The 14470-nt window shown below is 47.6% G+C and overlaps 1 protein-coding gene and 1 non-coding gene across 3 annotated transcripts in view; one reads left to right on the top strand and one right to left on the bottom strand.

The window, feature by feature from the left end:
* EMILIN2 (elastin microfibril interfacer 2) overlaps positions 1-14470 on the bottom strand; it is a 57608-nt gene that overhangs the window by 16504 nt on the left and 26634 nt on the right. For both annotated transcript variants that reach the window (XM_040264680.1, XM_040264679.1), the window contains 2 exons: positions 11946-12121; positions 1936-3849 (listed from right to left, as the gene is read on the bottom strand). In XM_040264680.1, coding sequence (XP_040120614.1) covers positions 1936-3849; positions 11946-12121 — 2090 coding nt within the window. The remainder of the gene's footprint in view (positions 1-1935; positions 3850-11945; positions 12122-14470) is intronic.
* On the top strand, positions 8260-8362 carry LOC120881236. Its single transcript, XR_005725265.1, has one exon. It is a non-coding gene; the product is annotated as a U6 spliceosomal RNA (small nuclear RNA).

Here is a 14470-nt window from a genome sequence, read left to right on the forward strand (position 1 = left end):
CAAACTCCTTATCTCTGGGAAGGTTCAAAGCCTGTCCCACTGACCACTTCAGACCTTCCTGCCTCCCTGGGATCAGGCCCTGGCTCTCCTCTCCTCAGGCTGTAAGTCTCAGCTGGGTTGTTGTTGCTGTTATGCAGTTGCTGTTATGCAGTTGCTAAGCTGTGTTCGGCTCTTTGCAACCCCACGGACTGCAGCCCATCAGGCTCTTCTGTCCTCCACTATCTCCTGGAGTTTGCTCACATCCATGTCCATTGAGTGATGCTATCCAACTATCTCATCCTCTGCTGCCCCCTTCTCCTTTTGCCTTCGATCTTTCCCAGCATCAGGGCCTTTTCCAATAGGACCCAATCCTAAAATCCCATAGGCTCACACCAGGCCAGGAACTGGCATCAACACATGAGGGCTTTTGTCACCTGGATCTGAGCGAGGTGAAAAGGCAACACAGGCCAGCAAGGAAGACAAAGGGAAAGAAAACAGGGAGAGGACTGGTCAGGAGGCAGAGTCCTTCCGGACATGGCTGGCCCTCCCCTGTCCTCGTGGACCCGTAAGTCTGTGTTCATCTCGGGAAGACACAGAGGAGACGTGGGCTGGCCTGGACGATGGCACCCAAGGTCCCCACCCCTCCTCCACCGCTTCTCAGCTGTGTGACTTTAGAACACGTCCCTGTGGGGAGCAGCCCATGCACCCCAACTACTGAGCCTGTGCTCTGGAGCCTGGGAGCTGCAACTGCAGGGAGAAAGCCTGCACACTGCAGCTAGAAAGTAGCACCCGCTGTCTGCAACTAGAGAAAGTGCTCGGCAATGAGGACCGAACACAGGTGAAAATAAATAAATAAAATTTTAAAAAGAAAGAAAACTCTGCTCAGCACTGAGGTTACTGAATCCAGGTACCAGGGAGGCTCTGTCCTTCAGGGATGACATGCTGAGCCCCCAGGTAACAAAGAAGTTAACTTGAATATGTCACTCAGTACTAGTAAGGGACCATTCATTCATTCAGTCCATTCATTCATTCAACAAACATTTGTCGAGAGTGAAATGTATAGCTGTAAAGAATCTGCCTGCAATGCAGGAGCCACAGGAGACACAGGTTTGATCCCTGGGGTCAGGAAGATCCCCTGCAAAGGGAGATAACAACCCACTCCAGTATTCTTGCCTGGAGAATCCCATGGACAGAGAAGCCTGGCCTGCTACAGTCATGGGGTCACAAAGAGGCAGACATGATTGAAGGGACTGAGCACGGACGCGCGTACGGAGTGCGTAGCACGCATCGCCCTAAGCACGGCCGATGAGCATCCTTGTTCTGGGCGTGCTGGGGCTTTGAACAGTTATTGCCCCTAAAGTACTCTGTCCAGGGTCCTCTCTCTGTCTTTGAAAAGGAACACAATGCATTCTACTTGCCATCATCGAGGCCCTAGGTTTTAGGGAACAAGAGATTGCCCAAAGATGATAATAACACCAGCAAACAAAAAGTGATGTTTTCAGAGAGGTGAAGGGGTCTGCATACAGGAGACTCCCTGAGGAGAAGACAGGACAACATACCCATTGCCCCAAGCTGCTAGGCCACAAAGCTGACCCCAGATCTAAGCTCCCCAATGTGATAGTATAGATCAGCCTTCTGCCGCCTACCTGAGGGGAAGGACCAGTTTTCCTTCTGCATTTTCAACTTGTTGTGGGCTGATAATTTACAAAACGCACAAATCATGTGCTTGAATGCTACAGTGATGTCAAGTTATTCTAAAAGTTTCTAAACACTTGCTCTCACTGTTGGTCTTTGTCTCATTGCTACTCAGCACCAAACAATTCACGCACTTTCCCCCACCCCATCTACGAAGCACACTTTGGGCCAGCAGTGACATGGCTCATGCCACAAACCATCCAAAATCTAGCAGAACACGCATTACAAATACCCAAGACGGGAAGGCAAAGGCGCACTTACTGGCCGATGGCTGGAACCGGATCAGGTCTTGCAGGTCAGCAGAAATCTGGAAGACGTGGCTATAGAACTGCTGGACGGAAGTCTTCAGGCCAGAGATCTCTCTGGAGTGCGTCTGGAGCGTCCCGTTCATCTGCCGGACACAGCTCCAGAGGCTGTTCACGTGCTTGTTGAGCCCCTCCTTGATCTTCTGAAGGCTCCCAGAGATGGAGTCCAGCTTGCTACAGGTCTTCTCCATGTGAGACACCCTGTCCTCCACCATGGAGACCTCCCTCTGGACTCCGTGCGTCTTCTCCTTACACGTGTCCAGCTCGCTGAGGATGAGGTCCTGCAGCCGCTGCCACCTGCCCTCCAGCTGGTCGCAGCAATATGCTGGGGGGGCCTGGGGAGATGGCAGGGGTGCCTTCGTCCTTCCTGGTTCACCCCCCTTGGACCACCCACCCCCTGCAGCCTTTTTCCCTCCTCTACCACTGCTCAGCTCGTTCTGTAGACGTCTCAAGTGGTCATCTGTGTGGTTGAGCCAAGAATAAAGAAAACTGAAGTCCTGCTGAAGTTGCTGGATGCTGCGTTCGGTGTCCTGAAACTTCCCCTGCATTGTGTCGTTTAGAGATCTCAAAAGGCTCACCGTCTCGCCCCTGTTCCGCAAAGTGTCTTCCATCCCACGAGGCTCTCCTCGGAGGTTCTGCAGGCACATGTCCTCCACCACCCGCACTTGGTCCTTCAGGCGCTTTAACTCTAGCATGACCTGCGGGGGCCCAGCCCCCGACACAGTGGGCGGGGCTGCCGCTGGGGGAGCAGGTACCATCTCCGAGCCATTCACCGTCTCCAGGAGGGCGCTCCCCAGCCGCTCCTCCAGGGACTGTATTTTCTGATCAAGCAGCTGCCTCAGGCCATCCACCTCCCCACTAATGGTCCCCCGGAGGGTTTCTTCAATGTAAAAGCAGTGCTCCTCTGCGTTCCTCTCCGTCACATTGATCCTTGCATCCAGTTCGTGCCATCTGGCATCGAAGTCCACGTCTGGCTCTGGAACCTCGAGGCGGTCAAACTCATTGTCTAGTCGTGCGTTCAGCACTCTTGTCGCTTCAGCAACTCTTTCGATTTTCTGGTCTAACATCTTGATCTGTGGCCCCAAGTCACCAGGCTTGGTACCATCACAGCAGTTTGCACGGGCTGGAGGGTCTTGGACCCGGGCCTGAAGGTCACTGATTTCTTTTCTCAGCTTGGCCTCCTTCTCCCCTATCAGCTCGATCACTCCCAGGTAGCTGCTCCCATAGTCATCACAATGCTGCTGGAAACCGATCAACTTGTACTCACACGAGTTCTTCAGATCAGCCAGCTTCCGGTCCATCCCTTCCATGAGCTCCTCCCTCAGGGCATCAATCTTACTGTCCACGTAGGCTTGGAAGAGCTCACTGGCCGTCATGGTGACCGTTGGGCCCTGGGCGGCCTCCTGGAGCTGTCTGAGCTGCCCTTCGTAGCCCTTCACTTTCCCGTCCAGCTCCTCCAGCTTGTCACTCTTGGTCTTCAGGGCATCCTTGACTTCAGCCAGTTCAGACTTGATGTCCTTCATGCCTGACTCCTTATTGTTGAGGATGCCAGGGGGCTGAACCGTTTCTGGTTCTCCACCCACGGCGCTGTTGGGCGTTGGCCGGGGGTGCAGGTTGCTGAGCCATGAGGCCAGCATCTTGCTGGCATCGTCCTGGACGGCGTGTTTGAGGTTTTCACTCACTCCAGCAACAGAAGACTGAAGGTCCAGAACCGTCCTGGTGAGCCGGAGAACCTTCTCCTCTAGCACCTGAATTTTCTTTTCCTGAAGTTCCTGGGGCCCCTGTTTTGGATCTCTTGTCTGACTTGGGTCTGCTGCAGGAGTGGGCGACATAGTCTTCTTAGGCTCTGAGACTCGGCTTGGTTCATTGTCTGTTACAAAGAAAAAAAGAGTTGGACATGACAACATTTCCTACTTTTACCCAGTTTCTGCAAAGACAATTGACAGGGTACTCCTGGGATACATTCAAACGTCCCCCTACCACTCCCTTCTCACCACACACAGGCAATTACTCTGCTGGAGTGGAAAAGATGATGGGCGTTAAGTCAAACAGACCTCCAGGGGATTCTGGCTCTTCTGTCTATAGTCCGCCCTCGAGCAAGTTAATTCACTTCTGTGAACTATAATCCCCTCATCTATGAAGCGGAGTGACTATCTTCCCTCCTCTGGTTGTCAAGAGAATATTCACGGGACACATGACGGATATACGATGGTCTCTTTCACCCTGAAGGGAAATGTTCTTTACTTATATTTTCATCGGAACATATCATTCCCACATTCATAACTGCAGCCACACCCCGACAGCTGACTGCATTCTGTAACCACAAGAAGCCACTTGGGATCCACCCATTAGTTGTTGGGTGGTATGATACCCCGGTGGCTCAGCGGTAAAGAATCTGCCTACGATGCAGAAGCCACAGGAGATGCAGGTTCAATCCCTGGATCAGGAAGATCCCCTGGAGAAGGGAGTGGCAACCCACTTCAGTATTCTTGCCTGGAAAACCCCACGGATGGAGGAGCCTAGTGGGCTACAGTCCATGGGGTCCCAAAGAGTCGGACACAACTGAAGTGACTTCGCACACAGGCACACACCATAACAGCAGCAAGTTATCCTCCAAGCAACTCCTAAATATTCTCTTTCTTTTATTAGCATCCTTGAGCTAAGAGTCTCACAGACATTATTTAGCACCATCATGCAGCTGGAGAAACTAAAAGCAAAAGAGAGATAAAACAGAGTCTATTGGTGTCTCCCAACAACAGAGCTATGTGGCCCTATGTAGTAAGGTTCACTAAGTCAAAGAATACATTGAAATCTTTTTTTTTTACCCATGTCCCACTCAGCTTTGAGATCTCAGATCCAAGACCAGAGATTGAACCTGAGCCCCCAAAGTGAAAGTGCCTCACCACTGGACCACCAGGGAAGTCCCCAAACATTGAATTTTTGATAATTCTCCTTTGAGAACTATACCCCACAAGGAAACAGCCCAAAAGAAAAAATCATAAAATGATTGTGGTGAGTCATAAAATGAAAATAAACATGATAAAAATAGATAAACCAAAAAAAGGTCATCAAAATCTGAGGCACATGATGTCACAGAACTAGACAAGGAATACTAGAAAGAGGTTAAGGGACTTCCCTAGTGATCTAATGATTAGGACTCTTTGCTTCCACTGCTGTAGGCCCAGGTTTGATCCCTGGCTTCCCTGGTAGCTCAGACGGTAAAGAATCTGCCTGCAATGCAGGAGATTCAGGTTCAATCCCTGGGTTGGGAAGATCTCCCGGAGAAGGGAATGGCACCCCACTCCAGTACTCTTGCCTGGAAAATCCCATGGATGGAGGAGCCTGGTGGGCTGCAGTCCATGGCGTCGAGAAGAGTTGGACAACACTGAGCAACTTTACTTTCACTTTTCACTTTTCACACATTAGAGAAGGAAATGGCAACCCACTCCGGTGTTCTTGCCTGGAGAATCCCAGGGACGGGGGAGCCTGGTGGGCTGCCATCTATGGGGTCACACAGTCAGACATGACTGAAGCGACTCAGCAGCAGCAGCAACAGCAGAGCAACTAATACACTGGGAACTAAGATCTCACAAGTCATGTGGCAGAGCCAAAAAATAAAATGTAAAACTTAATATAAAAAAGAAAGGAATTAAAGAATTAACATCAACAAGCCTGCAGACAATACTGAAACCTAGCAAGTAAAGTGGAAAAAGCCACACACAACACAGATTTTGACATAAAATGCATGAATGTACACTGACAAACAGTGGAAATAAATTTAGAATGTGGTAGATATTTGAGCTTAATGGTTATTGTTTTTTCCTCCTCTAACTTTTGCAGATGATCATAACAACAGTTATTATTCATTAAAAGAAACTTAGTGGTAAAAACCAAGACTTGAGTTTAAATGTCCCAACTCCCAAGCAGAAAACTAGAAAGAACACCTTGTTTTCCATACTGAAACAATTCTCTCAGGACACCAGACGTCAGAGTCAGTAAGTCACGTACAAATGAAATGCTGTTCTGAGCAAAGGAGAGGGCAGGAGAAGGGGGGAGGATCAGAATGTAAGCAGATGTTTTTCCTTCATATACTACTGGTGACTAAAAAACTGCTACAAATTTTTGGAAGAATAACTTGGAGAATGTATCAAAATACTCAGAGGCCTTTGGACTCTACAATTACACTTCTAGAAATTTATTCTAGTAAGTAATCAGGATTAATCAAAAATTTAACAGAAAAAGTACTTATTCAAATACTATCTATATAATAATGAAAAACTGGAACCAGCCTAAGGGGGCAACAGTACAAGATTGTATCCAAACAATCACACTGTGCAGCCAAGAAATGATACTCTAGAATATCTAATGACATGGATTTTTTTTCACCAATTAAAAATTAAAATTCATTAAAAATTTAAAAATAAGTGCCCAAAACAGTGTGTTCATTATGATGATGGTGGATTGAGGATAAGCACTTCCTTTCATTCTGAAATCCCATTAATGGCAAAAACAACAAAAACAAAACAAAAGAAACCCCAACCAAGTCACACGTAAAAAATTGGGAATCAGAATGGTTTTCACAGGGCATTGGAAACTAGAAGAAGAATTGTTTAATTGAAGCATAATTGATGTACAATGTTGTGCTAGTTTCAGGGATTCCCTTCTTTAATTGCTCAGACCTGTCCAACTCTTTTGAAACCACATAGACTGCAGCCCGCCAGGCTCCTCCGTCCATGGGATTCTCCAGGCAAGAATACTGGAGTGGGTTGCCATTTCCTCCTCCAGGAGATTTTCCTGGCCCAGGGATCGAACTCTCACCTCCTGCATTGGCAGGTGGATTCTTTACCACTGAGCCACCTGGGAAGTCCAGTTTCAGGTACACAGAAGTGATTCAGATAAATAGATACATATATAATCTTTTATATATATATTCTTTTGTCCCATGTATATTCTTTTTTCCCATATAGTTTATTTACAAGATATTGAGTAGTATAAGTATTGAGTTCCATATGCTATACAGTAGGTCCTTGTTTATTTTATATATAGTAGTGTGTATCTGCCAGTCCCAAATTCCTAATTTATCCCTCCCCCCAGCTTCCCCCTTTGGTAACCATAAGTTTGTTTTCCATGTCTGTAAGTCTGTTCCTGTTTTGCAAACAAGCTCATTTGTGTCTTTTTTTAGATTCCACATAAAGTGATATCACGTGAAATTCGTCTTTCTCTGTCTGATTTACTTCACTTGGTATGATAATCTCTAGGTCCAGCCATATTGCTACAAGTGGCCTCGTTTCATTCTTCCTGTGGCTGAGTAATATTTCATTGTGTATATGTACCATGTCTGCGTTACCATTCATCTGTCTATGGACATTCAGGTTGCTTCCACGTCTTGGCTATTGCAAACAGTAATGCAATGAACATTAGGGTGCATGTATCTCTTTGAATTATGATTTTCTCTGGATATATGCCCAGGAGTGGGATCACTGGATCATACAGTAACTCTTTTTAGTTTTTCAAGGAACCCCCATACTGTTCTCCATAGTGGCTGTACTAATGTACATTCCAACCAACAGTGTAGGAGGGTTCCTTTTTGAAAACCAGAAGAAAATTGAGCAATGTGTTTAAAATTCTAAAGGAAAATTATTTCCAATCTAGAATTATGAAGCTGGAGTAAATATACTTTTAGACTACCATGCCAAAAAGTTTACCTCCCACGCAATCTTCTCATGAAACCACTGAGAGATGTGCTTGACCAAAACAAGGGAATAAAATAAGAGCAAGCAGGATGGGGGGGTGGGGGGACAGGAAGCAGGGAATGGACAGGAGAGAAGCCAGTGAAGATCGCAGGGCAGCAGTGGTGAAGGAGGACAAGCAGGGGGCCACTCCAGGCGGGGCAGGTGAGAAAGCTCTAGGAGAGATTTCAAGATGAAACTGATGTATCTGAACATACAGAGGGGACATGCAGATAACCAGCAGAGAGTTTGGGTTGAAACAGGGATTAAAAATATAGAAAACCAAGCAAAGAAAAACATAATTATTAACACTAGAGAAATCAAGAAGCTGTGTAGAAAAGGTAACATATTCATAGCACACCACAGGGCTCAGCTATAAACACTATACTACAGTGGACACAGAACAGACAAAAACACAGCATAACCGAATGCAAAGGACGGGGCGGGGAAGCCTCATCTTAGAGGAAAGGCACTTAATTCCTCACCTTCCTTGATGAAAAGTCAAGGATGTGGAGGTAAATTCCAAAAGACCATCTAAAGAGTTTAAAGAAATGCTCACATCAGCAGCACATATACTAAAACTGGGAGGGTGCAGAGAAGATTAGCGTGGTCCCTGCACAAGGATGGCATGTGTGTGAAGCATTCCATGTTTTTAAGCCACCTAAGAGTGGTGGCATTAGTGGTAAAGAACCCGCTTGCTGATGCAGGAGACTTAAGAGACCCGAGTTCAATCCCTGGATCGAGAGGATCCCCTGTGGGAGGGCATGGCAATCCACTCCAGTACTGCTGCCTGGAGAATCCCACAGACAGAGGAGCCTGGCGGGCGAAGAGTCAGACAGGACTGAGCAACTCAGCACACACACACACGTCCATCAACAGATAAATGGGTAAAGAAGATACGGTGTATACACACATACAAGGGAATATTGCTCAGCTGTAATAATGCCATCTGGAGGGTACTATGCTTACCGAAATAAAAATCAGACTAGAGAAAGACAAATACCCTATTTTATCACTTATGTGTGGAAGCTAAAAAATAAAACGAATGGATGTATATATAAAAACAAGAACAAATTCACAAATACAGAGAACAAACTGGTGGTTACCTGTGGGGAAAGAGAAAAGGGGAGGGACAAGACTGGGGTAGGAGATTAAGAGATACACACTACAGTGTATAAAATAAATAAGCTACAAGGACATATTATACAGCACAGGGAAATACAGCCATTATTTTGCAATAACTTTAAATGAAATATAATCCATGAAAATACAGAGTCACTTTGTTGTACACCTATAATTAATATTGTAAATCAACTATACTTCAATTTAAAAGAAAAATTGTAAGAGTTTAAAGCAATTACTCTTGAGAAGAAGGGAAACTGGGGGAGACAGGGAATCACTGCTTTTCCTAATAGTCTTTATATTATAAAGCGATTCAACTCATTAAACTATATGTACGCTTTAACTTTTACAAGACAAAAGCTAAAACTAAACAAAACAGAAATAAACTGTCTACTGTGATCCAACACGCCTTCTCAGAGCCCCCATCAGAGCACTGATTGTGCTCTGTTGTAATTACTTATCTAGTGTCCACCTTGACTTTTTCTCCAAAACACCTAAGTATAAAGACTGCAGATCTAGAAGCTCAATAAATATTTGTGAGATGAATGAATTTTTCTTTAACAAAATGTATATGCAGATACAGAAAAGAAAGCAGTATTTTATAGTAAAATCTTAACAGTACTTCTCATTTGGTGGTAAGATTAGGTATACTTTTTTTTTTTTCTTCCTTTTCTTGGCCTGGCTGTGCAGCATGCAGGATCTTAGTTCCCCAACCGGGGATGGAACCCAGGCACCCTGCCACAGAAACACGGAGTCTTAACTACTGGACCACCAGGGAAGTTCAAGATGATATGTAGTTAAATATTTTTCCTGTATGTTTCAAGTGAAAGTAAAAGTTGCTCAGTCGTGTCCGACTCTTTGGGACCCCATGGACTATACAGTCCATGGAATTCTCCAGGCCAGAATACTGGAGTGGGTAGCCTTTCCCTTCTCCAGGGGATCTTCCCAACCCAGGGATCGAACCTAGGTCTCCCGCATTGTAGGTGGATTCTTTACCAGCTGATCCACAGGGAAGCCCAATATGTTACAAACATTCTTTAATTGATATGCATTCAGTTCAGTTCAGTTCAGTCACTCAGTCGTGTCCGACTCTTTGCGACGCCATGAATCGCAGCACGCCAGGCCTCCCTGTCCATCACCAACTCCCGGAGTTCATGCAGACTCACGTCCATCGAGTCCGTGATACCATCCAGCCATCTCATCCTCGGTCGTCCCCTTCTCCTCCTGCCTCCAATCCCTCCCAGCATCAGAGTCTTTTCCAATGAGTCAACTCTTTGCATGAGGTGGCCAAAGTACTGGAGCTTCAGCTTTAGCATCATTACTTTTATAATAAAAAAGTTATTTTAAAATCTGTTTTACAGGTGGGTGGCAGCAGCCTTGCAGCAGAGGCAGAGATGCTGATTTTTGTGAAGACCCTGAAGGGCAAGCCCATCACCCCTGAGGTCAAGCCCAGTGACACCACTGAGAATGTCAAATTCAAAATCCATGATCAGGAAGGCATCCCGCCTGACCAGCAGCATCTAGTTTTTGCTGGCAAACAGCTGAGGATGGGCTGTGCTCTGTCAGACTACAAAATCCAGAAAGAGCTCACCCTGCATTTGGTGCATCTGTGAAGCGGCATCGTTGAGCCTTCCCCCTGCCAACTTGCTCAGAAATCCAACTCAGACAAGACATCGGCTGCGTTACGATCATCGACAGCCCCGGTGGTCAACTACTGCAAGGAGTGTGGCCACACCAACAGCCTGCGCCCCAGGAAGAATGCCAAATAAGGCCCCTCTGCCAGCTTCTCTGCCCACAGGGCAGCCTCCTGCCTGTGGCCCTGAGGCCTCAGTAAACGTTCCCTTTCCTTGACTGAAGCAGTAAAAAAATAATAATAATAATAAATAAAATCTGTTTTACAGAGAATATTGAGAAACACCACGAGTTTCAAAACGGAAAACACCTCATCAGAAAATATAATCATTTTAAAATGACTTAAACATCTAACTCATAAGAAAATCTAAGTTTTCTGACTGAACTTTAAAAAAGAAGAAAGATAAAGTGATGTAGAATAAAATGTCAGAACATTTTTGTCCATAAAAGTCAGCCTCTTGGGGACCTCCCTGGTGGTCCAGTGGTTAACCCCACACGTCCAATGAAGGGAGCAAGCGTTCGATCCCTGGTTGGGGAACTAAAATCCCACAAGCTGCACAGTGTGGCCAAAAAATTTTTAAAAGTCAGTCTCGTAAGTGTTAGTTGCTCAGTCGTGTCAGGGAAATATTAAAAGATTCCACATCTTCCAATTAAGACCCAGCATGGCCCCATAAGTAAATAAGTACTTATGAATATTAAAAAAAAGGTGAAAATTATCATTGCTTTCTAAACTATTCATTGAGTTTGTGCTAATTCACTTAAAAAAATAATCAGAAGCAAATTAAGAACCAGCTCATTGGATACTTCTAACTCTGGGCTTAGCTTTGCAAATATGCTCGCTATGCTTGGTCGCTTCAGTCGTGTCTGACTCTTTGCAACCCCATGGACTGCAGCCCACCAAGCTCCTCTGTCCATGGGATTCTCTAGGCAAGAATACCAGAGTGGGTTGCCTTGCCCTCCTCCAGGGGAGCTTCCCGACCCAGGGACCAAACTCGTGTTTCCTGTATCTCCTGCACTGTGGGCAGATTCTTTTACTGCTGAATATCTCACCCCAAACAGAATGAGAATGATTCTATTTCCCTATTTCAAAAAACAAAACAACAAACAATTTTAGCATCTTCAAATTCAGGCTTAAGGGAGCTTGCACATGAAAACTAAAGTAAAAACAAACCAGGCGTCATTACATCATTACATGAGAATTTCTTCTGTCTCTGCCTCAGGCCACACAAGGCTAAAATCAGCCTCATCTCCTCTAAGGTCTTGGTTTTCACAACCAGCTGGCCCTAACAAAGCAATTTATTTTTTAAAAGTTTGTCTTCCAATCGCTACTGCTTCCACACATCAATGTGTGTGCCACGTGCCTCCTGCAGGCATACGGGTGTGTTCTTGGAAGCTCTGGGAAAGCCCTGCATGTAACTCACGAAGCCTGAAGTTGGAAGGAGCGGTAATGAGCAGAGCTGAGCGCAGGAAAGCAGTGGGTTACCTGTGGGTTTCTTCATGCTGTTGCGGGGCCGAGCTGGCGTGGGGCGGAGCATCCTCCCAGGGTCTCTGGGACCTTCTTGACAGTTTCCCCCCCTGAAGCCAGGGCAGCACCTCCATTCCAACTGCGTCACCGTCTTGTACCTGGTGACGTACCTGGGTCTGACATTCACGCGATACCTGCCAAAGAGCAAGGTGGCATCTCTTGTTACTGGTTGCTGCGGCAGACACTCTGGCCTTCCTGGTTGCATCCAAGCGAAGAGGCCCTGGGTCACTGCTCTCTGCAGTCTGATCCCAAGGGGTCACCAGTCTCCTCCAGTCCAGCCCTGCCCCCCACCTCCTTCCTCCATCTCTTGGATCCACCTGCCCCCAGCTCCCCTCCCTTGAAAGGCTGGAGAAACAGACAACTCAGAAAACCCTGGCCCATGACTCTCATTGAAAGTACGGAGAGTGTTAGTCGCTCAGTTGGGTCCGACTCTTTGTAGCCCTATGGACTCTATCCCTCCAGGCTCCTCTGTCCATGGGATTCTCCAGCAAGAATACTGGAATGGGTTGCCATGCCCTTCTCCAGGAGGTGTTCCTGACCCCGGGATCGAACTAGAGTCTCCTGCATTGCAGGCAGATTCCTTACCATCTGAGCCACCAGGGAAGAAGGTGTGAATCTCACTGGATGTGGACAATTTTCAAAAACTGGGCTTTTACTTCACTGACAAACTTCTATTTGACAATTTGCTGCTTGATGGAGATTCTCCCAGGCCAACTCAGGCCCATTTGGTTTGTGTTTTACACAAACATGCCTGGCACCCTCGCCTCCCACCCCCCATGTATTTATCTTGGCACCTTCTTTCCTGACAACTGGCAAAGGGAGCAGTCAGCCTCTGGAGACCCACCTCATACTATTTGTGTTGAGATCCTGGTGGCTCAGATGTTGAAGAATCCACCTGCAATGCAGGAGACCCAGGCTCAATCCCTGCGTTGGGAACATGCCCTAGAGAAGGAAGTGGCAACCCATTCCTGTATTCTTGCCTGGAGAATCTCCAGGACAGAGGAGCCTGGCGGGCTACAGTTCATGGGGTTGCAAAGAGTCGGACACAGCTGAGCGACTAACACCAACTCACGTGCACTCATGCATCTCACAGAGACCCTGGCAACACTGGAAAGTCCGTCAGACCCAGGCTGGACCACAGCCCAGAGCAGAGAGCTGATCCAGGACCCCTGGGTTCCCCAGGGGGTCAAGCCGGAGTTCACCCCCAGGGGCCCTGCTCACAGCATAGAGGTGAGCGGCCCCTCATCCACCTTGCTTCTCCTGCCGACAGCAACCCCAACTTTCTTGAGTCTCATTAGTTGCTCTTCATTTCTAACCCCAGCACTAGCAGCCAGCTCCCTTTTCGGGTTATTGCTCAAGGGGCCTCAAGCCAGCCGAAGGATTCCGCCTCAGGCCCTGGCCTCACGGCAGGTGGAGTTCAAAGTCACATTCCTGAGAGACTCACAAGTGGCTGAACGTCACGGACTTCCGGCACCCCAGCTGAGGGCCCGAGCATGACACTGAGAACTTCATGAGCCAGGCACTCTCCCCCGGGCCAGGACGGGCAAGGCGGCCCTGCGGAATTCTAGGGGGGCTGGCGACAGCGCTGCAGGGCGGGAGTGTCCCCTCACCTGGTCTTGAGGGCATGGTTCTCAACCTTGGCCACGTGTCACATTCACCAGGGACCTGTGAAAGACCGCCCATGTCCGGGCCCCCGGCCTCAGAGGCTCTGTTATGACTGGTCTCTGATGCAGCCTGGGTGTGTGGATTTTGAGATGCTTGGGTGTGAGCCTTTTTCGGGAAAACTGATGCGAAAACCCAATAAGTAAAACAGAAAAGGGCTGATCAAGGGGTTGGGGGGGCAAAGCAGAGGCAAAAGCCCCCTCCTAGGCCCTTATTCTCATTCTTCCCACATCCCCCATTGAGATCCCACTGAAGACATCATCCCCTGATCACAGATGGGAAAACAGAGGCTCAGAGAGGTTAAGTGACTCCTCCCAGTGGTCAGGAAGGGCCAGAATGCATGCATGCTCAGTCACTTCAGTCGTGTCTGACTCTTTTGAGACCCCATGGACTGCAGCCCACCAGGCTCCTCTGTCCACAGCACTCTCCAGGAAAGAATATTGGAATGGGTTGCCATTCCCTTCTCCAAAAGATCTTCCCAACCCAGGGATCAAACCCGGGTCTCCTGCATTACATGTGGATTCTTTACCATCTAAGTCACCAGGGAAGCCCTAGGAAGGGCCAGGACTGGGTTTAAACCCATGTTCTCCCCTGCACCCGCCATGGCCCTCCCAGCACATGGAAGCCACCAGTCTGCCTGGCAACTGCCCTAAATTCAAAGCCACCCCACCCACTCAGAGATGTTCCAGAAGGCCCCACAAGCTGAGTGAGAAGGCAGCCTGAGCATCTAATTCGGTCCAGGTACACTCTTGCCCTCTCCCCCAACCTGGCACCCCACCTACCCAAAGCATCTTCTGTGTGGCCCCAGAAACTACAGGAAA

Source organism: Oryx dammah, unplaced genomic scaffold (genome assembly GCF_014754425.2).
Source record: "Oryx dammah isolate SB20612 unplaced genomic scaffold, SCBI_Odam_1.1 HiC_scaffold_22, whole genome shotgun sequence".
NCBI classification, from domain to species: domain Eukaryota; kingdom Metazoa; phylum Chordata; class Mammalia; order Artiodactyla; family Bovidae; genus Oryx; species Oryx dammah.